This window comes from Grus americana, chromosome 3, assembly GCF_028858705.1.
Source record: "Grus americana isolate bGruAme1 chromosome 3, bGruAme1.mat, whole genome shotgun sequence".
NCBI lineage: Eukaryota > Metazoa > Chordata > Aves > Gruiformes > Gruidae > Grus > Grus americana.
Genome location: NC_072854.1, coordinates 16858208 through 16885115, shown reverse-complemented (window position 1 = coordinate 16885115; position 26908 = coordinate 16858208). Strand labels below are relative to the sequence as shown.

Below are 26908 nucleotides of genomic sequence, written 5' to 3'. Positions count from 1 at the left end.
GAAAAAAAGATCTTACATCCCTAGTCTGGTGATAGTTATTACATTTCCATTTCCTCTCTTTTGTTAAAACTAGCAAAGGATGTTGCAGAACCTCTGTGAAGAAGCCTGTGATAAGCACTTTGCAAACCCACATATCCAACCCCAACCCATAAGCTTTTCAAAACCTACTTTCAGCTTTGCAACACTGGGACAGCTCCGGGAGGTGGCACTAACTCACTGCAGAGATTGTCAAATGGGTAGTAGCACAATAAGGGAGCGATAAGGTGTTGGGACCGTATTCTTGCAGAATCTCTGGCAAGGTGCTTCTGGCTCCCAAGGCTTTGATTTATTTTATTCTATTAGCACTGGGTTCCCAGTTTTGTTCTTGAGGCAGGTAGGAGAGTAGCCACTACAGGTCTTGGTAGCTCATAAATTCCTGGTAATTAATCGTTGCAGCTGCTTTGGAGACATGGCAATAAGGAGCATTGTGTCTGGAGAAAAGCCTGACATGCAGCAAGCCCGTGTTTTGGATACAAAGTATTCTGGTCTATCTGTTCATATCCACACAAGGATATTTCTTCTTTCTGTTAAGCAGCATTGGGCTTGTTCGGGGTTTGTTTTGTTTTTGTGGGTTTTTTTTTTTCTTTTAGGCAATTATGAAAATGAAATTAGATATGTTCAAAATCACTCAATTCATTTTCCCTATAATTCATTTTTTATTAGAATAATGAAAATATTACCCTTTCCTTCTTGATTTGAACATTAACAAGATATTGTAGGTCTTACTGGGAAATATTCAAAACAGTGTTCATCTTTTTAAGTGTAAAGCTCAAACTCTCTCACTGAAATAATGGCATTATTTCTGTGTTTAAAGATAGCATGTTGCATAATATTTTTACAAAGCTTTTAATATCATTTACAAAACAACAACACCCCCACCCCCCCGCCCCAAGTAGCTTGAAGCATAAGCTGTGGAAAGCTTTGTTTTAACTTGCCCAAAGTAACATAAATTTTTCAAAATATGATTGTTTTACCAAGCTAGTAAAACACTGAGCAGTTGAGGACTGGGTGTAGGAGGATTCCTGTTGCCAAAAGTTTGATGACGCAATTTGAGATCTCTCAGGCGGAAATATTTGGGAAAGATGGGTGGAGTCTTCATAAAGTTTGGAGAGTTTGTTGAAATTCATTCTGGTCAAAGTGGCTTTGTCCCCTGTAATGGCTTATATAAAGAATTAAGAATGTCATACCACTTTTCGGGGATTTTACCTGATCTCTCGGAAAAAAGAAGGTCCTGCTACTTTCGGCAAGGATCAGCATTTAGTTCTTTGCACTCACTGAGCAGTCCTATGCTCAGCAGCCAGCCAGGAGTCTGCATGTCACTACTGACGGGTGCTGCTTTCCTTTTGTACAGGTTTTCATTTCTGTGAACTGCCTCAGCACAGATTTCTCCTCTCAGAAGGGAGTTAAAGGCCTGCCCCTGAATCTTCAGATCGATACCTACAGCTACAATAACAGGAGTAACAAACCTGTCCACAGAGCCTACTGCCAGATTAAAGTCTTCTGCGACAAGGTAAGGTTGGGTCAATGTGTCAGTGATCCTTGGGGAAAGACTGTTCCAGAGCTTAGCAACTTATTTTTTTTTTTTTCCCCTAAATCTGCCACTTGCTATCTTGGCTGACTGAAAATTCCCATCCGTGTTCAGTCTCTGCAAGGAAAAAATTTCAACCCCTTCTGCTTGGCTCATAGATGTTATGATGACCTCGGATAAATTTGTTGCTCTCAAAATGCTGGAGCACCGAGTTCCTGAGTGACTTTGGAGAAAGGTCAGTCAGTGGCAGAAGACTGTCTGTTGGTACGCCAGACGCCGGAAAGTACTGCAGAGTGCCCTCAGTAGGAGAAATCATTGCAATTGATTGGAGCAAGTGGAGGCTTTGCTTTTTATCCAAGCTATGTCATGTTGGTCCTTTTAAGTTTCCTTGTGTGTTTTTACTGTATTTGTTATAAAAAAAACAACCAACAACTTGCATATCTTGTGAACAGGAGATGTTGCTGTTTTCACTGTTCCCCTGTGAGATGCAGCAGCATAATGAAGTCCACTTACAAGCTGGGTGGGTGCTGTAATTTGACTGCTCTGCCTAATGCATTTAGCACACAGAGAATTAACACCTTTCCCAAAGCCACTGTTCATCTGAAGCTGTGAAGGAAACACAGCAGGAGCTGAGCTGAAAGCAGTTGTAAAAGCTGAACTGAGTTTGCAAAGAAAGGACATTTTCCCAGTCTTTTGGAACCTGTTCCTATCAGAACAGTCTTTTGAAGAACCAGAGCAGATAATGTGCAATGTTACTATTTGCAGAGCGACTAAGATCTTTCTAGGCTGGAATGAGCACTGCCCAGACTTCCCCAGTCCCCATTCTGATCACTGAACCACTCTGATGTCCTGTTTTGCTGGCATCCTGCTTGATTAGGACCTCTCATTCTTTGCATCCAGACCTTGTCTTCGTGGCATGGACTCTTTGTGAGTGAGATCTCAAGTACCTCTCTGTGCGGCTGCAGGTCTGAGACAGGCCGGTGACCCCCACTCTTGAGTGCTGTGCCAGCTTTGCAGTGGTCGCATACTGTGTGGCCTTGCCATCCCTCAGGACGCTGCCGCAGCGATTCATCTCGCACGCCATTGCTCTGCCTCTGCTTCCCAAATTATCTGGAGCCCTCTACAGTCTGCCTCTGCTGTAGCATCCCATTGACTCATCCTGCCATGTTTTGTAGTCCATCTGTGTACTTCTAACTAGGCCCCTCTGCTTTTCTGCGTGGTTGGGAGAAGCTTTCTGTAGCTGTCTGCTGGTGTAAAGCTACTTAGTCATCTTCCTTCATGTCCCTCCTGAGATGGCTCCTGCTGTGACGATTTCTGCTAAGAATTTACCAGGGAGTTAACGAATGCTCTCCAGAGCTATCCTAGACTTGCCAGTAAGCCTAAAAGGCTTGGGTCTCATGGGCTTTCTTCAGGCCTTTTTTTTTTTTTTTTTTCTTTCTCGTTTTTCTTTTTCTCCTCTAAAATGAGACTGAGGCAAGTGGCTCATCTAAACCTCTTTAACTATCTGTGAGTCTTGTGTGTTACCAACCTGTGTACTGTACAATACCAGTCAGCATAGGCTTGCTGCAGGGAAGGAGGGATCTTTTACTCTGAAGTTGTCCAGTCAATTACTGACACTTTGCTAAAATTGCTGAGAGGCTTGTGCCACTGCTAATAAGACGAATCGGTTAATAAAAGGGCAGACGTTTAGTCAGTACATAGCTTAAAGGAAACCTTTTGAGTCTATACCATAAATTTCAGCAAGTAGTACAGTAATACTAATCTATCTGTTATTTTTCCTTTGCGATTTTGACCTTTTCTCCTGCTTTATTCTTCTAGATGCATTGCAAATTGGACCTGAATTAAAAGGGGGGGAAGGAGAAAAAATTACTTTTCTGTCATTAATCTGCCTGTTGTTCATTCTGAGCATGCAGACATTGCAAGGGTGTTGCCTGAAAATTCTGCAACTTGCATTTATAGAAATGATGTTAAAGTTTGTTGCCTTTCAAATCTGGTCCAGGTCTGGCAATGAGAGCTGGGGACAGAGGCCAACAAGCTGAATATATTTGTCACTGCATTGCATCAAGCTCTGTACTCAAATGCTTGTTCGAAGCACTGGGCAAGTGCTCCTGTGAGCAGACCTATGTCCTTACAGCTGCTGGGGCTGACTCGGTGTGGTGGGTTGACCCTGGCTGGATGCAGGTGCCCCCCAAAGCTGTCCTGTCACTGCCCTCCTCAGCTGGGCAGGGGAGAGAAAATATAACGAAAGGCTCGTGGGTCGAGATAAGGACAGGGAGAGAGCTCACCAGTTACCATCATGGGCAAAACAGACTCAAGAAAATTAATCTAATTTATTGCCAATCAAATCAGAGTAGGATAATGAGAAATAAAATGAAACCTTAAAACACCTTCTCCCCACCCCTCCCTTCTTCCCGGGCTCAACTTCACTCCCCATTTGTCTCCCTCCTCCCCCCCAGCAGCACAGGTGGACAGGGAATGGGGGTTGTGGTCAGTTCATCACACCTTGTTTCTGCTGCTCCTTCCTCCTCAGGGAGAGGACTCCTCACACTCTGCCCCTGCTCCAGTGTAGGCTCCTCTCTCCACGGGTCCACAGGTCCTGCCAGGAGCCTGCTCCAGCGTGGGCTTCCCATGAGGTCACAGCCTCGTTCAGGTGCCTCTACCTGCTCCAGCGTGGGGTCCTCCATGGGCTGCACGTGGATATCTGCTCCTCCATCATCCTCCATGGGCTGCAGGGGGACAGCCTGCTTCACCATGGTCTTCTCCACAGGCTGCAGGGTAATCTTTGCTCCAGCGCCTAGAGCACCTCCTCCCCTTCCTTCTGCACTGACCTGGGTGTCTGCAGAGTTGTTTCTCTCATCTTCTCACATCTCTCTTGTGGCTGCTGTTGCACAGCAATTTTTCCCCCTTCTTAAATACATTATTCCAGAGGCACTACCACTGTTGCTGATGAGCTTGGCCTTGACCAGTGGTGTGTCCCTCTTGAAGCCAGCTGGCATTGGCTCTATCAGACATGGGGGAGGCTTCTAGCAGCTTCTCACAGAATTCACACCCCCCAGACTTTGCCAGGCAAACCCAATGCATTCAGACCCCAATGCTGGCCACTTTCTCCAGACTCCTGTAAGAGCATTGGCATTTCGGAAAGAGCACCGTTTTCTGCCCTGCTTTGAATATTAGATAATCAGTCAGCTGGTCTTGAATGTTTACAAGGTCATTGTTACTATAGCATCCACACATACTGCAGTCCTTAAGGTGTTTGTCCTCGTGCAGCCACTCTTACCTGCAGAAGTGCTGTTACCCATGCTTTCTTCGTGGAGAGCCAAGTCTATAGTGTGGAGATCTGTTGGAAAACCAGCACAAAATGGTGATGCTGTGGCCGCCTCACAGGGACAGCTCTGTGTAGGTCCCCTCTATTCCTTTGTCTGTAAAGGCTGTGCTTGCATTGCATGCCTGAACTGGCTTTGAACCCAGACACTGGCATGGCAGTCCTCTGCTGTCTCTGTGTGTGTGTACAAATCAAATACGGAAAGTCAAATGGTTTAGTTAATGTTTTGTGGTGGCCCTTGCATGGGAAAACAGTGATGGAGAAGGGTTCCCATGCTTGGGGTAGAAAGAAAAGCTGCTAATATTTGTTTCTAGTTTTTGACTGCTGCCTCTGAGAGCAAATTTCTTCCTGCATTTCTGCCTTCCCCTTCACATTCTCTGTGTGGAAAGGGTGTCCACAGGTGCCCGGGACATTTGGTTTTCATCTAATCCTGTGTGGTTTCAAGACCCGAGTAAAGCAGTATGGGCGTAATGGTGTCATCCTGTGGCATGTTACAGCATAAGCTTGGTTCAGGCTTGGCCCAGCAATATTTGGGCTGTGCAGGGATGAGGGTGACCTGTCCCAGAGGAAGACAACCTTCTCTGCTGTAAATCGTGCCTTAGCTAAGCATCCGCGTGAGGAAGATTAAATACAGGATTTCACAGACTATAGCTAGCGTTGTCCTCTGGGATCTGCTGTTATTCTTGTAGTGATGGGCAGTGCTGCCAGAAGGTTTTTATGGGATGGTAGGAACAAGCAAGTGAGATGCTGTTGGAAGGAGAGAGATGATGCAAGGTGGCTGGAGGTAGCATTGATGTGGATGAGCAGCAACACAGACTGTTTTCTGTTGCATGGTCACAGAATAGTTTGGGTTGGAAGGGACCTTTAAAGATCATCTAGTCCAACCCCCCTGCCATGGGCAGGGACACCCTTCACTAGACCAGGTTGCCCAAAGGCCTTGAATGCTTCTAGAGATGGGGTATCCACAACTTCTCTGGGCAACCTGTTCCAGTGCCTCACCATCCTCGTTGTAAAAACAAACAAACAAAACCAAACAAAAAACCTCCAAACTTCATCCTTACATCCAATTTAAACCTACCCTCTTTTCAGTTTAAAACTGTTGCCTCTTGTCCTGTCACCACAGGCCCTGGTTAAAAGCTTCTTTCCATCTTTCTCATAAGCCCCCTTCAGGTACTGGAAGGCTGCTGTAAGGTCTCCCAGAGCCTTCTCTTCTCCAGGCTGAACAACCCCAACTCCCTCAGCCTGTCCTCATAGGAGAGGTGCTCCAGCCCTCTGATCATCTTCATGACCCTCCTGTGGACTTGCTCCAACAGCTCCATGTCTCTCCTGTACTGGGGCCCCCAGAGCTGGATGCAGTACTCCAGGTGGGGTCTCACAAGAGCCAAGTAGAGAGGGGCAGGATCACCTCCCTCGACCTGCTGGTTACACTTCTTTTGATGCAGCCCAGGACACAGTTGGCTTTCTGGGCTGCAAGCGCATGCTGCTGGTGCGTGTCCAATTTGTTGTCCACCAGTATCCCCTGGCAGCTTGGCTGCTGGGGCCACAGGGCAGAGGAAGAGCTCGAATGGCTCATGGGCTGGGTGCCAGAGCTGCACCCAGCATGAGAGGGTGTGCAGAGAGGGGCCAGGAAGCAGCCCACCGTCTTCAGAGCACATCTGACTGACGCAGCCCATGTGCGGATCCGGGGAGTCCCGCAGTGTCATGAAGGGTCCAGATCCCAGTGTGTTGTGACTTGATGTTGCATTGCCTTTCTGCATCTCTGTGGCTTATCAAATATGCCATGATTCTCTGTGGGAGGGATGGCAGCTCTCTCAAAAATGTCGCTTCCCTTATTCAGCCCAAGAGTCGATTATACAACCGGAGACTGAGGGAAAGAACAACAAAAAAACCACCTGTAGCCTTTAACACAGACACAAGAGTGTGAAATCTTGCTTTTCAGACTGTAGGCCTTTGTCTAGGTGATGAAGTTGGGGAAACGCCTTTCTTACGAGCTTATTTATTCCATAATTGCAGAATACAGTGTCTTTTCTTCAAAAGTATCTGATCTTGGCTGTTGCTGAGCTCCACTGGCAAGGCAGAAAAGCCTATTACCGAGACACAGCTTTTTTTTTTATGTGAGATTTGAGATGTGTTTACCTGAGCCCCTGTAGCCGGGAACAAGTTGACTTTCAAGCAGAACTCAGACTGTGGGTATTTGAGGGCAGACATTTTCTCAAAACCTGTGCTCTTGATGGATTAGCGTGTTCTCCGTGAGGAAGCAGGTGCTGGTCTGTGGCACAGTGTTTGGGTGGCAGAACTTTATTATTTCCACATGAAAGGTAAAAACCAGGGCTGGAACCAAATCTGGTCTTCCTGCTGTTCAAGCTGAGATGTTGCGACTATTCTGGTAAGGGAAGTCGCCGAGGGGCATGGGTCCAGCTGTGCAGAGATCTAGGTGAGATGTCTTTGCTGTAGTGGGCTGTATCAGCTTTGTGGGGTCAAGCAAAGCTGGCAAAGTGTCTTCATTAGTAATTTTTTCTCTTTTTCACAGCAGCTGCCTGAAGCTGCTTATATCCCTGCTGTTAGGTGGGAGAAAAGGTGATATATGTTAATGCATGTCAAATATCTAGGTTAATTTTCCTTTTTATTGCTGTTGCAGAGGTACCTCCTGCTACCTAGCAGGTATAGATATCCTGTCACCTATAGAGTATTGATTTACTGGGAGGTTAGGAGGACTGTTGCCCTTCTCCCATGCTGTGTGTTAGGCGTCGTTTCCCACCCCATCACCACATGGCTTTTAACATCTCATTTGCCATAGCTAATCTAGTCTTCCTCCAGCACTGTGCAAGGATGTGGGTGTGTTTTGGCAGCTTTGCAGGGGTGACAGTGAGAAATAATGGCTTCCTGTGGCCAGATAACTGTTACCTTTTACCCTTTGCAGGAGGGTGTTGGGAGACGGGTAGAGCTTGTGTTTATCAGTTTGGGCGGTGATCTGGTGGTAGCACCAGGACTGAGTGTTGGGGATCTACTGTGGGCTTATCACCTCATACGACTGGCAACGTGACATCCCTGACTTAACCCACAGTCACGTGTGAGGTCTGGGCAGAGCTGGAGGAATGAATACAATTCCAATACAAACCTTCCTTTTCTGTCTCAATCATAGCTGCCTGCACCTTGGCAGAACATATGGCGCTCTCCCCACTGCTGTTTGGTTTGGAGAGCCAGGAGCTGTGCAGGCATGAACCCAGTTAGGTATCTGTGGATTCCACCATAGCCTGACCCTGATAAAAAGAGAAGCGTTAAAATGGTGCACGTCTACAGCTTGAGATCATTGAAGGCTGATGTAACTGCTGTCGGCTCCATGTGCAACACACAGGAAGTTATCTTGCACTTGGTGATCCAAGTGTGGCATGACTTCTACCAATCAGGATTTAATGATGATCTAGTCAACTCTTAAGCTGAGGGAACTGGCAGTTTTTTATTGTTTTAAACACTTTGGATATATTTTTATCTTGCACTTTATACAGTCGTTACAGCTGTGAGTATGTTTTGTCATCATATCTAAATCTGCCTTGAAAGAAAAGCAAGTGTTTGCATCTTGGATATGGTTGTTGGATGTCATTAGATGACAGGACTCACAAGTAAACAGATCTCAAAGCTGGCATGCTCTGGCAGACCTGCAGCTCGGATACCATGGAGCTGACCTCCACAAACACAGCTCTGGAAGAATTGGTGTTCCTGCCTCTGCAGCTGAAAGCCCCTCCAAAAAAACTAAAAAGACCTTCTCTCTCTCTGCCCCTTCCCTTAATCTTTTGTCTGGCAGGGAGCAGAGAGGAAGATCAGGGATGAAGAGCGAAAGCAAAGCAAAAGAAAAGGCAAGTGCACTGACCCCAGCTCTCAGTTGAATGCCTGTAAGTAAAAATTATTCCATCAGTATTTTAATTATTAGATCTCATTTTGGCTACAAATAACTTGTGCAGTAGAACTCTTAAGTAATTTTTTCCCCCTATGGTATAGTGCTTGGTTTAAGCAGTTGTTTATGAAGCCGTTAATTGTGTTTTGTAATGTACTGGGTCACTTAGGACTTGACTTCTATGTAGTTCTTCCCATCCAAGACAGGGTCCTGCTGCATATTCAGTCAGGTGTGGGTTTCAGCAGTTGAAGTGACAGGGCGAGGGTAGGATTTTTGGGCACTGCTGGAGCCTCTGCAGCTCCAGGTGGCAGCGAGAACTTGAGCTGTTCCAAATGTTTCCAGCTTGATCTAAACTTAGGCTTTAACTTATGTTAAAAATGCGTTTATAACTCTGCAGCAAGGCAGCGGCAGCCTTGGGACTGAACCTCCAGCCTCCCAGCCCTATGTTTGCTCATGTGGAGCAAAGTGGTCCTTAGTAAATAATTTCAGTAGAAGCTGTTTCTGCACATGTGAAGGCCTCAGCACTGTGGTATGTAAAGGCTGTGGAGTTTCTTCTTGCTGAGCATCTTTCCTTTAACTGCTGCAGATGACTGCAAGATCCTGTGTTTGGATATGACTAGTTATTCACCAGCACAGCTGCTTAGAGGAAAATGTATCTCCCTTTTCTTCCTTTGCATGGGGCAGGTGCGTGCTCTCCCTTGTTCTGCTCAGTGTGCTTGTTGGAGCCATGCTATTAACAGTCCAACTGGTTCAACAAGCGTGCGCCTCACGGCTTGTTGGGCAGGATTTTCCTGACACAGCAGGTACAGGCTGCTGGAGCAGCTTCAGAAGAAGATAATGCTACAAGGGAACCCATTTGCTCAAGGGCAGTTGCAGAAAGGGCTGGGTTTTTGTTTTTTTCCCAAAGTACGTCATGAAAGGTAGGTTTAGCATTTCACAAATGTAGTAGCCCCAGCGGCTCCTAAAAGATTACTGTATGCAGCTCTCTGCGTAATGGCTGGAAAGCACAGTTTCAATACAGATTTCCAGGATCTTATGATTTTACAAAAGCTGCTTTCCAAAATGAATTTCCTAGGCTTGTGATTATCCTGATGTGACCTTTATTTTCCTGGAAAGTACAATCCATTGCTGTTTAGTTTTTGTGTGGGAAGTTTTTCATGCTTTAAGCCATAAGGTGTTATACCCACCTCCAGGATCACAAATACCACATGCATTTGGACTCATCAACAACAGAAATAGTTTGTGGCTTTTGGTCAAAGTGATTTTTAGAGGGATTGAGCAATCTTTAAAAAAAAACCAGGTTTGCAAGGGGGGAAAAGTGTATTTTCCACTGGGGATATGAGAAATGAAGTGTTTGGTTTGACCCAAAATTGAAATGTTTCCACTCGGTAAAATGAAGTCTTCAGTTTGACATGAACGTGTCTGAAGTGCAGTTTAAGGCACCTCCTGCCTCGCTCTCTCCCAAATGGGTCTTTGTGGGTGAAGTCTGTCCACTTAGTGGCTTGTGTTACGTCAGTTGGTGCATCATGAGAGCCAGAGTGCTCTGTGGGAGACAGTGCTGGTCCTACTGGGGGATGAACTGGGGTCTGGCAGCTTGAAGTGACCAGGATAAACAATGAGATGAACAAAAATGTAAAATTTGAAAGTGTGGAATTGAAATGTAACTCTAAATGTCACATCTTGCAAGAAACAGTCTTTGTACCACCTCTGCGGTGTGATATGTGCCATGACAGCGCTGCCTCTCTGAGAGGCTCCCAGCTGGACCCACGTTGGGTTGTAGGTTGTCTCTTTGTCTTTCTGTCTTTCTGATATGGGAAATCCAGCAACCTTTTTGAGGGAATGGTTTGCCCTCCATTTGAATGGTTTGCTTGGTACATGGAAGACCTAGGTTCCTCTGTTGAGGCGAGTGGCCAGGCCATTCTCCAACCCAGTTTAATACTGAACAAAGTCAAGCAGCTGACTTGGAGTGATGGAGCAAACTCCTACTACTCTGTGAAACGAGCTGTTCCTTCAGGGTCCAGGCCCTCATCTGAGAGGTAGACAACCCAAGTTCAAACTCCTCTACCACAGGAGCTTCTCCCTTTGACCGTGTTACAGAGTACCCTTGCTCAACAGCATATGTACCTTTTAAACATTGTAGGAAAGCTGCAGTCCCATCAGTGCCTTCACTATCCTCTATTCTAATCTTTGGTGTCTCTGCAGTTTCTGATGTCAAAGTGCCCATGCTTCCCTCACACAAACGTACAGACATCACCATCTTCAAGCCCTTCATGGATCTGGACACTCAGCCTGTCCTTTTCATTCCTGACGTTCACTTTGCAAATCTTCAGCGTGGGGCTCACGTAAGTAAAGCTCATGGGTGTGGGGATGAGGAGGGCTATGAGATGTATTTGCAAAAGGCTTACATATATACATATGAAATGCCAGACTGTTTGCATTGATGCTGTAAACAAATACAGGCTGAGTCTCATATGAGCAAGAGATGTTGCTCTTAGTCATGTTGGCTGGAGTTAACTGGAGGTGTTTTATGAATAAATTATTTTCCTGTGAACTCCTGTTTCCATGAACCTGAAAGGTTGTTCATTGAATGAACTGCAGTCTGGCTTTCTCTTGTAAAGTCCCTTAGGTTTCTGTTGTGCTGCTGTAGACCTCGGGCTCCTCCAGCCTGCTGCTGCAGGGTGAAAAGCCGTTCTGTGGAACTGGCAAGTGTGTCAGCTCTGTGATCCACTGCCAGAGTGCCCTGCCTGAGTGTTCCTGGAAAGTCCCAGCTGACAGGAAACTGGAAGGGAAAAAGTTAGTGCAACCAAGTTTCAAAATCGTGAACTTTCCTGTGCCAGGAGTTCTGGCATGCTCTAACAGAATCAAAACCTTACTTTCTAAGAGTGTTGCCTAAACATCTAACAGGGATGGAGAGTAAACTTGTATCCGTAAGGCTGACTTTTCTGCTTGTTTTCCTATGAAGGCTGTAGCGCTGAGCTCTGTCAGAAGACTTTGCGCCAGTCCAGATAGAAAGCTGGCTAGCTCTTGTATGTTCTTGTCTCCCTCATTTGAGATCCTTTAATTTCTCTTTATGAAAAGAAGTGAAGATGGTGCTTACTGGCTTTTGCAAGACAGAGCCAAAGTTTCATTTGATACAGAGTTGAAAGACAGTAAGAGGAAGTGAATTTTAATTCTGGATAAAATTTTCACAACCCTAAGTGCAAAAATTTGTGTATGAAAATGAAGGCCAATGTTTAGTGCTTGGACCAAAGCATCATCTTGTATTGTAGATGTGCCAGGCTCCCTACTTGAGAGCTATGGTTTCCCCTGTGTCCTGTACCGATGGGCTTACAAGTGGTGGGTGAGCCACCTGCTTAATCCTTGTAGCTCCTGCTGTGGGTTCAGGGGTTCCCTCTCCTTTAACTTGATGCTGTTGGACCTCTTCTCGTGCCAGATGCAGCAGGACTGTTGTTCAATGCCAGTGACTCTAACGCAAACAAAGCTATTGCGAAGTTGCTGTTAACAGAGAGCACTTAAGAGGGGTGGGAAGAACCTTGCTGAGAAGACCATGTTACACCAGCTAATGGGTCTGTCCTTATGCAAATTTGTTTTGTAGCATTCAGAACGCTTTGTAGTGTTTTCCAAGGATTGAGTACCACATAAGATTCTTGCTAACTAGCTAATTCAGCATGTGTTTTTCTGCATATGCCAAGAAAATCTCCCCTTTGTTTTAAAAGGTCCTTCCTGTTGCTTCAGAAGAACTGGAGGGTGAAAGGTAAGAGCTGCGCTGCTTCAGCCTACTGCAGTCTTGCCCTCAGACAGAGGGGTCAGTCCCTGTAATTGTACTGCTGCTAACTTTTTGCCCTGTCAATGACAGCTCCAACCTGAAGAGAGGAGCCTATATTGGTGAAGAGGACTTTATTGCTACTCCGAATAAGATGGCCAGAATAGAAGAACCAAAAAGAGGTATTATTTTCTTCTTTCAGAGACTGAACTATTGGAGTATTTGTCCATCATGATAGAGAGATGCATCTGAGTTTAAAGAGTTGGTTTAATTTATTTTAGAGTATATTTTAGCCTGATTTTTCTGGCTTTGAGCAGTAATAGAAAAAGTTTGTATATCAGGATGTAGTTCAGCTGCAAATCCTTTACAATGTCTGAATTTCTGGGCTTTTCTGCCAAGTCAGATGCTATTGGCTCTGAACCTGTAAGGAAGGAGACTGAGAGGAGGTGAGCAGCTTACCAGTCTCCTTGGTGGATTGTGGGAGTGAATTCATGATATAATCCACTACAAAATACTTTGGAAATCTTCTCTAGAACTTTAAGCAATGAATGCCAGGAACTGGTTCCGGGTATAAAACTGTTGCATCTTTTATTGTGCCAGAAAATGGGCTGTTCACCACTGAGAGCCAAACTGAGAGAATATTCTGCTTATTTGTAACCTGTTGTCAACCTTTGCAATTTGATGTGGTGCTGTGGAAGGAGATGAGAGGTCCCTTTGGAGATGCTGTAGCAGATTACCTGCCTGATGACAGTTGTGTGTGGAAGGACCATGACAAAGCTTAAAGGATTAAAAGAGGAGGATTTAAACTTGTGATGCAGCTAAGGTTAAGTCTAGTAAGTCTGACCTTAACGGGGCTGCACTTCTGTAGTGAAGATAATATCCATCCTTCCTTACTAGTTTATAAAAGGAAATTAGACTTGTTTTCTCTTGTTGCCGTATGTCATAAAATGAGACCAATGGGATTCTCTCTTGTTTGGCTGGTGTATCATCTGACCTGTGCTGTAACTGAGACTGTGTGTTATCTTCATTTTTTAAATCTACAGTCCTTCCTTTTTGGAGCCTGCCTTTGGCAGAGGAAATGCATCAAGGTGCTGTGCTGTCCTGAGATCACCTTGCTCAATTAGATATGCCAGTAATTGTTCCATGTTGCAGGTGTGTCAGAGCTGTGGCTGATGAACCCTTGTAAACAATCCAGGCTGCAATACCTAGTCATTAGAAGATGGATTAAAGGCAGCAAAGCTGTTAAAGTCCAAGCTTTCCTGCTCTCATGGCTTATTCCTCAGCCTTAATGCAGTTTTTAATGAGGCCGATGTTCCATACAATGACTCTCTGCTAGCTTGAGAACGCTAGGGCTGCTTACCTAATTGGGTTTCTTATTTTTTTCATTCCCCTCCTAGCAGGAGACTAAGTCTGCATTGTATGTCAGCTGGGGTGGTATGAGTGTTACTGAAACATGGCAAGGGGTAGGAAGAGAGATGAGGCAGCGTAGGAGGAGCAGAGGACTGTACAAATACATTATTTAAAAGTGAGGAGGTGGCCAGGATGGCTTCACTTGCTGTGGTAGCATCTGTCAGATCGTTTTATTGTGCAAAGTCTCATGGCAGATGACCCGTCAGATATGGATACCCAAGAGTCTCAAAGCTGTGTGTTTTGCATTCCACCTCTCTGGGTTTCAAATATAACCTTTTTCTTTCAAATAATAAAGAAAATAGCAAATAGAGAAAAACTGAAAAGTATTTTGACATTAAAGATGTTTGAGCACGCAGTACTAATGTGTGCAAAAAGTATGTTTTAACCTAGCTATGCGTGTTTTTGATGCAATCTCCAATGTATATTGAATGTATGTGTGTATCTCTCTTCATGAGATCCTCAATGTATATTACTCTGTACTTAGCCACTGTCATATACAGATTGTTTTTGAGGAGCAATTATGGAGTAAATTCCTCTCTCCGATTTGCTTTTCAGTGTTGCTGTATGTCAGAAAAGAGTCAGAGGAAGTCTTTGATGCGCTGATGTTAAAGACGCCGTCTCTGAAAGGTCTTATGGAAGCGGTAAGTAATAAGGCTAATAAGGCTGTTTCACAGTCCTTGCCTCCAGTTTGAGAAAAAGCGAGTGTAGTCCCTTGCTGTCCCATCCTTATACACTGGACAATCACAGGAGCTAGACTCTCAGTTGCAGCTTGTGTCCACATATTCCTGCTCTTCTGGATAAGAAACGTAAGGCTGATTTCCCTTCAATAACATGGAAATTACTGTAAATAATGCCTTAATTCATTATTAAGGGACTTCAGGAAGCTTCCCTTTTAAGTGTCTTTTATTCCACATCTGTGGGGTCTGGGTGTAGGAAGGTGTTTCTCAGCCTTCCTGAAAATCCAGGTGTGTCAAGCTTGGTGACTGGATACCTGAGATAGTCCCAAAATGACAGGCACTGTTGGAGAGAGCGCCTTCTGGACTTGCTTCTTAAGCAAGCTCTGCTTTGGCCAAGCTGCAGAGGCAGCTGTGTGGGTCTTTTCCTAGCTGCATCAAAAAACCGTCAGATTCCCACTGTGGATGTCCCTCATGTCAGAGAGAGTATTTTAATTAGAAGACGGAGTGATTTCCAGAATGTGTTCGGCAGCTTGGGTTTATTTCAGTCTTTCAAAGCCTTGTTTGGGGGCCTCCCCTCCCCTTTCATAACCTGCTTATGAGGAGGTCCAAGTCTCAGCTTCTGAGTGTGCTTGAAGAGTTTTATATATCTGTGCACATGTATGTGAAATTGCTCTCCGGTACTTGACTTCCAAAACAACCTTCCGTTACCCCTGCTGCTGCAATGCTGCAAAGGAAATAGAGAGCTTAACTCTGAGGAATGGCGTAATGTTTGGCGTGAGCTCAAAACTGATGTTTCTGGCTGCCTCTTTCTGTGACTAATGCCTCGCTGATGCTCGGAGGATGGAGGCTTTGGGGCTGTATAGCCAAGTTTTGGCGTTAGCTTTGGGATCCAGAGGTGGTTCTGCAATCTGAAACGTTCTCTTCCTTGGGGCTTTGTCAGCACAGGCAGGCTGGAGATGGGCGCTGATGGGGAGGGGGAGTGAAATGAAGTCTTCCCTTACCCCGTAATCCTGAGAGTGAAGCTGCGCCTTTGTTGTTTCACTTGGACTTCTTAAAGCAAGGAACCAAGAGATTGCAACTGCAGCTTGGAGGAAACCCCCTGTGCTTTTACATCCCGAAACGGCATATTGGCTTGGTACTTGCTGTCGGTGTGATAGAGCAATTTGCCAAAGTAAACCAGGCTTAGGTTACTGACCTCATGACTTTCTGGAGGTTTGTACGATGAAGTGCCATGGTTAGTGGCTGTGGTTTCACACTGAGGTCACTCTGCTGGGTAAGGGGGACATTTCTGATCAGCTTGTGTCCTTGGCAGCAGAGGTCTTTGCTCAGTTGCTATCTTCTTCCTGCACCAGCTGCTGTGATGACTAGTTTTCACCTGATCCCTCTGACACTGAATTTAAAAATGGTTTTCGGTATACTAAGAGCCAGAAGAGGACGAGAACCAGGGTGTGGGGTGGGTTTTTTTTTCTGCGTGGGCTTTTCATTGTGGGGGCAGGGGGTTACTGTATGAGAAGTCAGTAGCCGGATTTAGAACATGATTAAATTTTTTTGCAGAGAAGTTGGCAAACTGCAGAGGAGGGGTTCTCATCTGTAGGCTTATGCTATAGTTCAGGATTTAGTATTGCCTTTATAGGGCAGAGCAGTTTTGATCCGCAGACCTTTTATTGTTCCCTTTCTGTAAAATAGTAAGTGGAGGGCAGTGCCAGCAGTATCCTTGCTTCACAAATGCTTTTTTTCTTTTGTTTTAGATATCTGACAAGTATGACGTACCTTTTGATAAAATAGGAAAAATCTTCAAAAAATGTAAAAAAGGGTGAGTATGTACCTATGCAGCAACCGTCTGAGAATCTGAACTCCTTTTTTCAAACTTGTAGGCAAATATGCTTTGTAATTCCTCCACACACTGCACATATGCAAACACCATTTGCAGATGTGTATGTGTGTACACAACATACTAATCCTATCCCAATGTCATTCACAGAGCAGAAGACCAGGAGGGTCCTACAGAAATAGATAGTCTGACTGGGTAAATGCAAGTGACGGGACCTCTCTGAGTTAATTGCTATTTGAACCAGAGTTGCTTGTGTCAGATGAAGCATAGTTCAGTTTGTTTAAAGACTCCCAGCAACAAAAAAACCTGCTTCCATTGAATTGTTCAGGTGGTTAACTGTACTCGCTATGTCTACATCTGGCTACAACTGCTAAACCTAGTTATCTTTTTGTGTGCTAAATTGAAGAGAGCTTAACTTGTGAAGTACCCATTCCCACAGAGGCCACACTCCACAGTCCTTTTGTTTTGTAACATAAATAATCGAGTTCCTGAACAGGTCCTCTTTTGATTTTCCTTTTAATCTCTCAGTAATTTTCTTAGGGTTTTTTTTTTCTGTAAAGTCACTTTGGTGTCTTAGCCCCTTCCCCAAAGCCCCTCTGGCTGAAAAAATACATCCTTTAATCACCTTTGGAATGTGGTTTTGAGGCTTGTGCTTTCATAGCAGAATTAACCCACCGGAATAACTGCAAAAGGTTTGAACTGATGGTAGCTAAACCAATGCTAAGGACAGCTTTGTGTGCATCTGCACACAGGCACTCACACGCATGTGTGCACACACAAGCACACAGGTATTGACTGTTGTAGCAAATGAAAGGAATGGCCAGGCATTGGCTGTTTCTTCCCTGCAAGCTCTGTAGGGTTTTGTGCTGGTGGTTTACAGCTGTCAGACAAACCATTTCAGAGCTGCAAGGGTGCCCAGGTGCCTGCAGCTGCAGAAGGATTCCTGCCAGTTCTGAGCTCTCCCTCCCTGGTTCAGCAGCCAGCGTTTACCCTTTCCTTCAGATCCTAGAAAACTGCAAGCCTTGATTGCAGGTTTGGGTAAGAACAGCTAGATCTGCTGTAGGAAGTCGTGGGTCAGTGATAGGTGAGCAGGGATCTTGCGTTACCTCTGGACAGTCCAGGCTCTCTGGGTTTTCAGGGCACCTTTGCTGGCTTGGGCATTTGTAACTGTAACATTTTTCTGACTTATTTTATTTTTCCAGAATTCTGGTCAACATGGACGATAACATTGTGAAACACTATTCTAATGAAGATACCTTCCAGCTGCAGATTGAAGAAGTTGGAGGATCTTACAAGCTCACTCTCACTGAGATCTAAGATCATGGATCCTCCGTGTATTTTAAACAAAGGTCTCAACTGAACATTTTCCCATAATTTAGTATGTTGGGCAAAACACTAATCGCCTTCTCCAGAAGACAGCCAGGTGTTGACTTGTTCTGGGGAGCAGAGCAGTGTTTTTGCTTAATGCATTTGTGTTTCTGTTCTTTCCAAAGAACATCATAATGCTCATGACCTTATTTGCACTTGAAATGAGCGAGCAAAGATCAGTGATTAAATAGAGAGCATGTATAAAACACTAGTAAATACGGGAGGGGAAAACTCCTGGAAGGTGGCCTTTTAGAGTGGTGATATCTTATTTATCTATTCAGTATCCATGTTTGAGCCTGTTATCAGCTAATGCCATTTTATTGAACTGTTTTCTGCTCGGTAGAGCTGCAAAACTACTAATTGATACTAGTAGGAATTGCGTGCAGGTTGGAGAAAAGTCTTTATAATGTTTACTCTTGAACAGGGCAGACTGTTGAAATCACTTGTGTCATTTGGGGGGAATGTAAAACTGCCTTGCTTATGAAGAACTCGCCTTAGTAACTGTGTGAACTCTCATCTGATGAAGCTATATTGTATATAAGTGCAATATATTTTTGAAGGTTTGTAAATGTGTACATACAAGTGATATATAATATATATAAAATATGGTGTTCTGTATATACCGTGAATATATGCAATGAAGCCCATCTAAAAGGATGCCATATACAGAGAAAATAGATATTTAATGTAGCTATTTAGAACTGGACAAACCCTGAACACACACCGAAGGTGAGCACACGTTTGTACGTTCATAGAAGGCACAAAAGACCTGCTTGTTCAACATGGATCTTCCTGCATGGAAGGAAAAAGGTACTGGCTCTCTCCTAAAACCTCCTGCACAGCCAGGCGACGGCAGTCCTGGCTTCTTCCATGAACTGCCAGTTTGAGCCCTGAAATGGCTGCGTACTGCTGCCCTAGGAGTTGATTTGGGCCAGGTCCGAGAGCTGGGTCCCAAGGGGAGCTGAGCAGATGCAGTTTCCTTGAAATCTCACTTCTGGGGGTCAGGAAGAAGGTCTCCTGGAGGGTGGATTTTATTTTTTTTTTCTGTAGCAGTGTAGTTAAGGCTCAGCTGGATGCTGCCTGCAATAGCAGCCCCTGGATGAACCCATGGGTGGGAGCCAGCTTGCGAGGTCCTGGGATGTTGACAACTGGAAGTGCACAGGCAAGGCTTTTGAGAGAGAAAGGTGGCATCCCAGCTCAGCAGGCCAAGATTTAGTGAGAACTAAGTGCTGCAAGCAGGTTAAGTGTTCCTGGTGTACATACATCACGCTGACCCGCTGCTGAGGTGGAGAGAGCAAACTGGCAGCTGGTAGCAGGCGTCCTGAGCCTAGCCCCAGATGGGAGTGCTGAACACCTCTAGAAGTTACTGCTCTGCAGTAGATTGTACAGTATTTGCTCATCACCTGCATGTGCTTATGAAGAAGAGGCACCCTCTGTTTAGCAGTAAGTGAGAGAGGAACATTTAAACAGCAGCACTTTGCTCTGAGGCAAAACCTGGCTTTACAGGGTGAGCAGATGAGTGTGAGTACCAGGTCCAGTGTCACTTGGTTCTTTTGTTAGGGATCTGTATAACGAAAGAGGTTTATAATGTTTTCAGGCAGCAGGAAGCTGCACGTGCCTCACCTTGAATGTGAAGGTCAATCGGTGGGCTGGAGAAATAGTCCAGAAAAGTAGGATATGATTCTACTTAATGGTTAACGATTCTACTTAACGGTTAACGAATCATAACCAAATGTTGTTCAGCTGTGTCATGCTGCTGTTTGGAAGAGGGAGGCAAATGCCATGTTGAGTTGATAAACAGGAGTGTGGCCTGCAAGAAATAGGAGACCCGCCTTTTGCTCTACTTGGCATCGCCAAGGCGTCTGCTGGGACGCTGTGCCCTGTGCTGTGCCCAGCCCTCCTAGCAGGGCCTGGTCCTGTCGGATGTCCCAGAGAGGCCAGGGCCACCTGGTCCTTCAGCCAGAGCTTGTGGGTTCTGAGTGGGAAGGGCTGGATGAGTTGCCTGGTGAGGGGGGCCATCTTCAGGAGGGCAGGTTGAGGGGAGCAGCCTCCCAACATGCAGAGGCGTTCTCCTGGTCCATCGCAAGCACAATACGAAGTAGTGGGTGGAAACTGCAGAAATTCAGGTTAGGTGTCGAGGCAGTTTTCTCTAGTGAGAAGAGCAGGTTGCCCAGGGAGGCGGTGGAGTTTGGCATCGGAGGTCTTTGGAGCCAGGCTGGGCAAAGGTATCTCTGAACTGTCACAGGTGTAGTTGATTCTCCCTTGGTGCTGAGACTAGGTGACCACTTGAAGTCCCTCCCCACCATATTTTTTTAATGATTTACATGAAATATAGTATTTTGGGATTTGTATTAGGACCAATCCTGAGCTGGTTCATAGACCTTCCTCCTCCATTGACGGGCCCCACGAAGGCTTGTCGATGCTCTAGGCACTGCGCGCTCCTCTTTTTGCTCCGTGGCCAGAGTTGAGCAAACTCCATGTGGATGCATCCGCGACTGCGGGCGTGTGGATGGAGCCTGTGGGCTTGAAGCCGAAGAGGAGAAGCCAGCCTGCAGCATGCCACTGAAGAGACTTGGCCAACAGGTGCCACCCCGTGCAGGAATCCACCACCCGCAGAGCGGCCATGGGCTTGTCCCACACCAACCTGCTGCTTGGGCTTCCCTTCATCAGTCACGGGGAATTATGTTACTATGGCAAGGGAATTTTTTTTTTAAACCTGATACATAGAATACATATATATTTACACATTTTTATTGAAAATGGAAGTTTTATTACAGAAACTCAGTCTAGGGTCAGGGAAGTAGATTTAGAGTCTCCATAGAGGTAGGATTGACATGAATGTTACTTCTTTTTACTGCTTAATGAAGTATGTGAACTAAATCTGACGATTGTTTTCCACTATAAGATATTTTGGGACACGGGTCTTATAACAGTAGCAGCAATGTCATGTATGTTTTATGAAACTGATTTTTTTTTTGGTTTGCCTGCTGTTTTTTAATTGAAAATGTATTTTAAACCAAGCTATTAAATTTTATATGTTCATTTCTAATGATGAGTCTTTTATCTAGTAAACACATCTGCCCTTTCCCCTTTATTTTTCCTTTGAGAGGGGATCTATAAAACAAAATCTCAGCAATCAGTAGTTTCTTCTCTTTGCAGAAGAAAATAATCCCAATGCCAGCCTTGCTGTTAGTCTCATTCCCTGCTCGATTTCAACTGACCTCATTCATTTTTGGGCATGGGGAAGCCGTGTAGCATTGTGTTTTAAAAGGATGCTTTCGTTTGGCAGTAAAACAAAACCAAAAAGCTATCGGCAAAGCTCAGATGCACGGTGGGTAGGTGATGCCTGATGGTCTCTGCTGGAGGTTGAACAAAAGCACTGGGGGATTGCCGCCGTGAGCGCCCTGTGCAGCTGTGGATGGGGTCTCCTGTGGCTGCAGACATGAGGGGGAGCTGTGGGCTCGCAGTGGTGCCAGTGGCTGTCCCTGATCCGAGGGGTCTTCATGTAATGGCCAGGCTGCGATGGCTGTGGGGAGCAGTGGGTGCCCTTCCAGGAGGAGCTGTCGTAACACTGGCGGCATGAGGCACCACTGGTGAGCCTGCAGGCATTGACTTTCCTGAGATAAAAACACTCAGTTAAAGTCCATGCTAATTCTCCAGACTAATTGAGGGCCATGAAGATGATCAGAGGGCTGGAGCACCTCTCCTATGAGGACAGGCTGAGAGAGTTGGGGTTGTTCAGCCTTGAGAAGAGAAGGCTCTGGGGAGACCTTATAGCAGCTTTCCAGTACCTGAAGGGGCCTACAGGAAAGCTGGAGAGAGACTGTTTACAATGGCATGGAGTGATAGGACAAGGGGTAATGGCCTTAAACTGAAGGAGGGGAGATTTAGACGAGATATTAGGAAGAAATCCTTCCCTGTGAGGGTGGTGAGGCACTGGAACAGGTCGCCCAGAGAAGCTGTGGATGCCCCATCCCTGGAAGTGTTCAAGGCCAGGTTGGATGGGGCTTTGGGCAACCTGGTCCAGTGGAGGGTGTCCCTGCCCATGGCAGGGGGTTGGAACTAGATAATCTTTGAGGTCCCTTCCAGCTCAAACCATTCTGTGATTGTATGATTTTATGGATCCTAACACCGCCATTGCTCTAGCATCTGGAGAGGTGATCACCTCCTCTTCTTTACCCTTAGGAAACATCTCTACAAGCTTTTGCTCTAGCCGGGTCCCCAGCCCCTGCCATGGTTGCAGGGGGCTGCCTTGGGGTGGCTTCTGTGCCGGCACCTTCCCAATTGCTGGACTTGTGTCAGCGTGCCCGGGGCTTGGTGGGGAGCAGCGTGGGAGGCAAATTTCTGGGCTAGAAAAAGGCAGGTAATGCTTTTTATTTATTTACTTATTTATTTCTAGTTCTGGTACGGGCTGTGCTTGCAGAGTTTGTGTCCTAGATGTAGGAAGATGTTGCAGGACATCGCCCAGCAAGTCCTGGAGTGCCCTGGGTGATGCAGAAGTGCCGGGTGATGTATGGAAAGCTGAATTCTGCAGCTTATTCAAGGATCTTTTGTCTATACAAATTAATTGCAGGAGCTTTTTCTCAAGGCTTTGCGAGAGCATGGAGCTTACATGCTCCTCTATTTGATTGATTTGTTATTGTAGATTATTTGATTTGTTACTGTGATTAAATTATTAAATATTAGATGATATTTAGATGACCCTTCAACTAGATGAATTGCTATAATAAAAAAATATGAGCTTTTATAACTTGTTTTGCTGTTTGTCCTTGGACAAACCTACTACACCACTCATGCTCTTTTTTTGTACCTTTGCATGGTTCACAATACTGCAGAAGGGATATTTTGGCTTCTCTTCTCTGCTAGTTTCAGAAGCTGCTGCAGCCGGGGTGTTTGCGGGGTTTTTGGTTGATCTTGCAGTTTGTTGTTTGGGCAGGGCAATGCTCCATCACACCATCGATCTGTTTGCCTGCACACACAGCTTGTGGATTGATGGCATGCCCGCTGGCTTAAGCGTTATTTATTTTGCCATCTCTCCAGCGGCCATCCTGCAGGCTGCAGATGCGTGAGCAAATACCAGTGCCAATGGCGTTGAACTTGTGTGCTCCTGCTGCAGCGCTGGTCGGCTCGGGCGGCATCCCGAGCCTGGCGCCAGCCTGCAGGTCGGTCACCCCCGCCGTGGTTTGGAGGGTGGGAAGCAGGCACCGGGCAGAGGGAAGGTGCATGGCTGAGCCCGGTGGCAGCTCTGAAGAGCGGGAACACGGTGGAAAAGCGTTTGTACCTCTTGGGGGTTTGATGCCTGGAGGTGGGAACAGCCCCAAGCTCAGGGATCGATGGCAGCGAGGGATGATGGAGCGTGGTGTGTGGGCGGCTGCTGCCACCAGGCTGGAAAAGACCGTGTAAATTGGAGTGAAATCTGGAGCGGGGGCGAAGTGACATGGGGAAAAGTAGACTAATCCAATCCTGTCATTTCCCAGCACCAGGAAAATCGAGTCCTGTGGTTCCACAGTGACAGGGAAATCAAGTCCCAGGGTTCCCCAGTCCCCGGGAGCTGGATGGAGCCCCGGCTGGGCAGCGCCAGCCCTGCCAACCAGTTGAGTGCACCCGCAGTTTCTGGGCTTGATGGCTTGGGGCGAGAGGGCGCAGTCCTGCTGCCGCTGCCAAGCAGCTCAGCTTGAACCAACTTGCCCGCTCCAGCCATGGGCACGTGCCTGGGCAGAGCCCCATCCCCTGCCCGGAGAGACGCGTTGGCTGGAGTGGCTGCTGCTGGTAGGGACGGCGCTGCGGGGTGATGCTCAACCCTGCTCGGAGGGGTGATGGGTGCCCGGGGACAAGGGCGCAGGAATCGGCACCGGCTCTGCCAGGCAGCTGTGCCGGTGGCACCAGGGTTGTTGCCAGCACTTGGTTTGATGCTGCTTTTAATTCTGTCATAAGGCTTGCTTGATCTTTTTTTTTTTTCCTTAAAGTAAATAATTACACGAGCTTTGCAAACATTAATAAGTAAATACAGTACAAATGATCGCTCGGTGGTCAGCTCTGCAGGTCGTGTTTCCACAGTCTCTGCTCTGTGACTCTGCTCGCTTGAAATACTTTGCTTTGAGCCTGTCAGCCAGCACTGGCCGAGGGCTTTTGGGGGGGCAGCGCTGGATCCCCCATCTTGTGGATGTCAGGGCCCTAAACCAGCCCTTGCTCTCCTGCTTCCTTCTGCTCTGTGTGCTTAAAAAAGAGCTCAGGCTGCAGGCGAGCGGCTGGCCGAGACTTGCCGTGTACGAAGCCCCAGGTCAGGATAACGTGTGAGCCAAAAGGAGACAGTTATAAAAGCAGCGATGGCAAGCTAAAAACAAAATCTGTTGCTGCTTAAATCACCCCTTGTCGTGCCACGTGGCCATCCCCAAACGAGCAGGCACCTCATGGCAGTCCTGTGTGGAGCTCGGGCTGCGAGCGATCCCCAGACCGGCCTCGGCAGGGGCTGAGCCTGTGGGGGTGCTGTGTGCCTGTGGGCTCCCTGGAGCTCCGCAGGGGCGATGGTTTCGGTGAGACGGGGGCCCAAATCCACCTGACCTCTGCAGGCGTGCAGCTCATTCCTGCTCATCTGTATGTGCTGCAGGACCAGGAACCATGGTGCTGCTCTATTCATGGCCGGCAGCAACCTCGGTACCCCACGCTGACTGCCATTGCTTTTTTGAAGGACAAGTTTGAGCCCTTTGACTGCAGAGGAAATTTTGAACATGCCTCAAGAGGAAGATAAATTAAAAAGATAATTATGACCCTAAATCATTCTCTTTTGCTTTATTTTTTCTTCAGGTCCATCTTCCAATTCCTAAATGCTTGGGGTTAATGATGCTGTACAACACCATCACATTTTTTCTATATTTAATTTCTTGGCAGAGTTTCCCCCCATCGCCCTGCTTTGAAAATCCTCTCTCTCCAATCCTCAATATTTTCTTCACGCTGCATTACACGTATCCATTACTCTGCTGTTATTTTGCTCCAAAGGTACATCTCAGGGCTTTTACAAAGCATATTTGAGCTCCCTGATGACGGCGCTCAGGCAGATGTAATCCAGCATGACAGGTCGTGTGAATGCCATAAAGTGCAGAGATAGCGGGTGGAAATCCGGATGGCAGGGACCTGGCTGCCTGCAGCGGTGCTGGGATTCCATGCCCGGGTGAAGGGAGGAGGAGGACCTGGCCTGAGACTGATAGAGCTGGGGAAAAAAATAAGCTCACAGCTCAAAGTCTGTCTTTGGCACTGAAATGGAAGCACAAACCTTCAGGTTAAGGGCGTTGGGATCTCTGCTGTGCAAGAGGAGTAATAGCAAGTTAAGTCCAATCAAGCTCCAGTTATGAGAAAAAGCATCAAGTCATATTCAGCAGCCCAGCCTGGCGGGAGACTTTATTGAAGCAGCACATTCTGCTTCTGAGCAAGAGGGTGGAGGAGATTGAGTCATCTGTGACCAGCAACACTGCTGGAGAAGTATCACCAGAGCAAGAATTTTGGTTTTCCAGCTCCTTAGCTGGGGCAGGGATGGGATGTGGACATCGCCAGGGTGAGACACCCCCCTTAGACACTAGGACAGGGATTTAAACTGTTAAGTGACTCAATTGCTACTGACTCTTCCCCCCAAAAAACCCCAAAGGCTCAGAAGAACATAGGTGGCTTTTATTTATTCAGGTCTTAATGGAAAAAGTATTTGTCAGTAATGAAGTCCTATACTTGATTGTGTGCGTTTAAAACATGCAGTTAATTGTAAAGCACGGTGTTAACTCAGCACTATATATACAGAAGGCAGTCAGGGAATGTAATGATTAGCTGTAGGGTTTGAGTGCGAGCGTTGGCGGGGGATATGACCCTTGTGAGCAACCTCATCCCCAGCTCGTGCCCTCCTTCGTTTTGGCTGCCGTTAAACAGAGATGCGTCCTTGTCCCTGCGTTTGCCACCCGTCCTGCCACGTGCAGCTCCGCTCGGGCCCCCCGGCAGGAGGGTGGCACTGGAGAGGGACACAGAGACCCGTCTCAGCTGCAGACAGTGTGTTTTGAGGAGCACGCCTGTTCTGCCCACCAAGCAGTGGGCAAGTTGGGGAGGCAAAGGGGGGTGTCAGGTGGGCGCAGATGGAGACCCCCGTGACGAGGAGCAGCAACAGGAGCGGGCACAGCGCAGTCCACGGAAACTGGAAGAAGTTGACACCGCAGCCAGAAACTGCACTGGTTGGTGAAGAGTTTATTTATAAATGTAACGGGTTAGCGATCGCGTAACGGTTCGATGTCAGTGCGATGTGACAGCTAGCTGTCATGAGGAGGATTGTATACAGCAAAATTCATGGTGGCACTCACTCAGACGTTATTTCAGGCATTTATGTTGTGCTGCAGAAAGCAGCAAGAGAAGCTGAGCATGCAGAGCAGGGGTAGCTCAGCTTTTGTCTCTTGCTTATCTACTCCTTGAGACCCCGAGCGTCTGTGAGCGGTGAGGTGGGGAGAACCACGCTCCTGCTACGCTGGTGGCCCCACAGCCGGGTTCTTCAGCCCAGGCTGGGAAATGCCTGGAGGCAAATCAGGGCTGAGTCTTGGTGTCTGTGAGGACATCCACGTGCGGGAGGGCAGCGGGAGAGGTGTGACCGTGTTTGGTGCTGAGGTCGGTCGCTTGAAGGTGGCCGTCTCATCTGTCCCTATCTCCTCCACACAAGCTCTTGTGCTAACCTCTGTCCGGGTATGCCCTGGCTGGCCTTCTGCCCCTCCTCAGTCCCCTCATCTGTCTCATTTTCAGTGATGGTCATTAACTGCAACCCAAGATAGTTATTTTTTACATGGATTTTCCTTATTTTTAATGTTTTGTCAGGAGAGGGCCAAGGAGATAGAGGGAGAGGCTCTTTCTGCAGGAGAAGAGGAGGGGAGGGGATGGGATGCAGCTCCAGGGAAGAGCAGGGGAGGCTGCGGGATTGGCGGTGTGGACGGGAGGCACGTGAATGATTAATTCCCTGGTCAGGAGTCACCATGGGGTCAGGGGAGAAGAATACAGCTAAGGCACTGGCCCAGAAGTAAAATGGACACTTACTTTAAGGTCTGCTTGGAGACATGAGCC

At 46.8% G+C, this 26908-nt stretch overlaps 1 protein-coding gene across 2 annotated transcripts in view; it reads left to right on the top strand.

Annotated features, from left to right (window-relative positions):
* Positions 1-20845, top strand: part of GRHL1 (grainyhead like transcription factor 1) — a 44645-nt gene extending 23800 nt beyond the window's left edge. For both annotated transcript variants that reach the window (XM_054822555.1, XM_054822554.1), the window contains exons 9-16: positions 1391-1549; positions 8692-8779; positions 10984-11123; positions 12498-12535; positions 12638-12726; positions 14510-14595; positions 16380-16444; positions 17665-20845. In XM_054822555.1, coding sequence (XP_054678530.1) covers positions 1391-1549; positions 8692-8779; positions 10984-11123; positions 12498-12535; positions 12638-12726; positions 14510-14595; positions 16380-16444; positions 17665-17779 — 780 coding nt within the window. In that variant the 3' untranslated portion in view covers positions 17780-20845. The remainder of the gene's footprint in view (positions 1-1390; positions 1550-8691; positions 8780-10983; positions 11124-12497; positions 12536-12637; positions 12727-14509; positions 14596-16379; positions 16445-17664) is intronic.
* The last annotated feature ends 6063 nt before the right edge of the window (positions 20846-26908 follow it).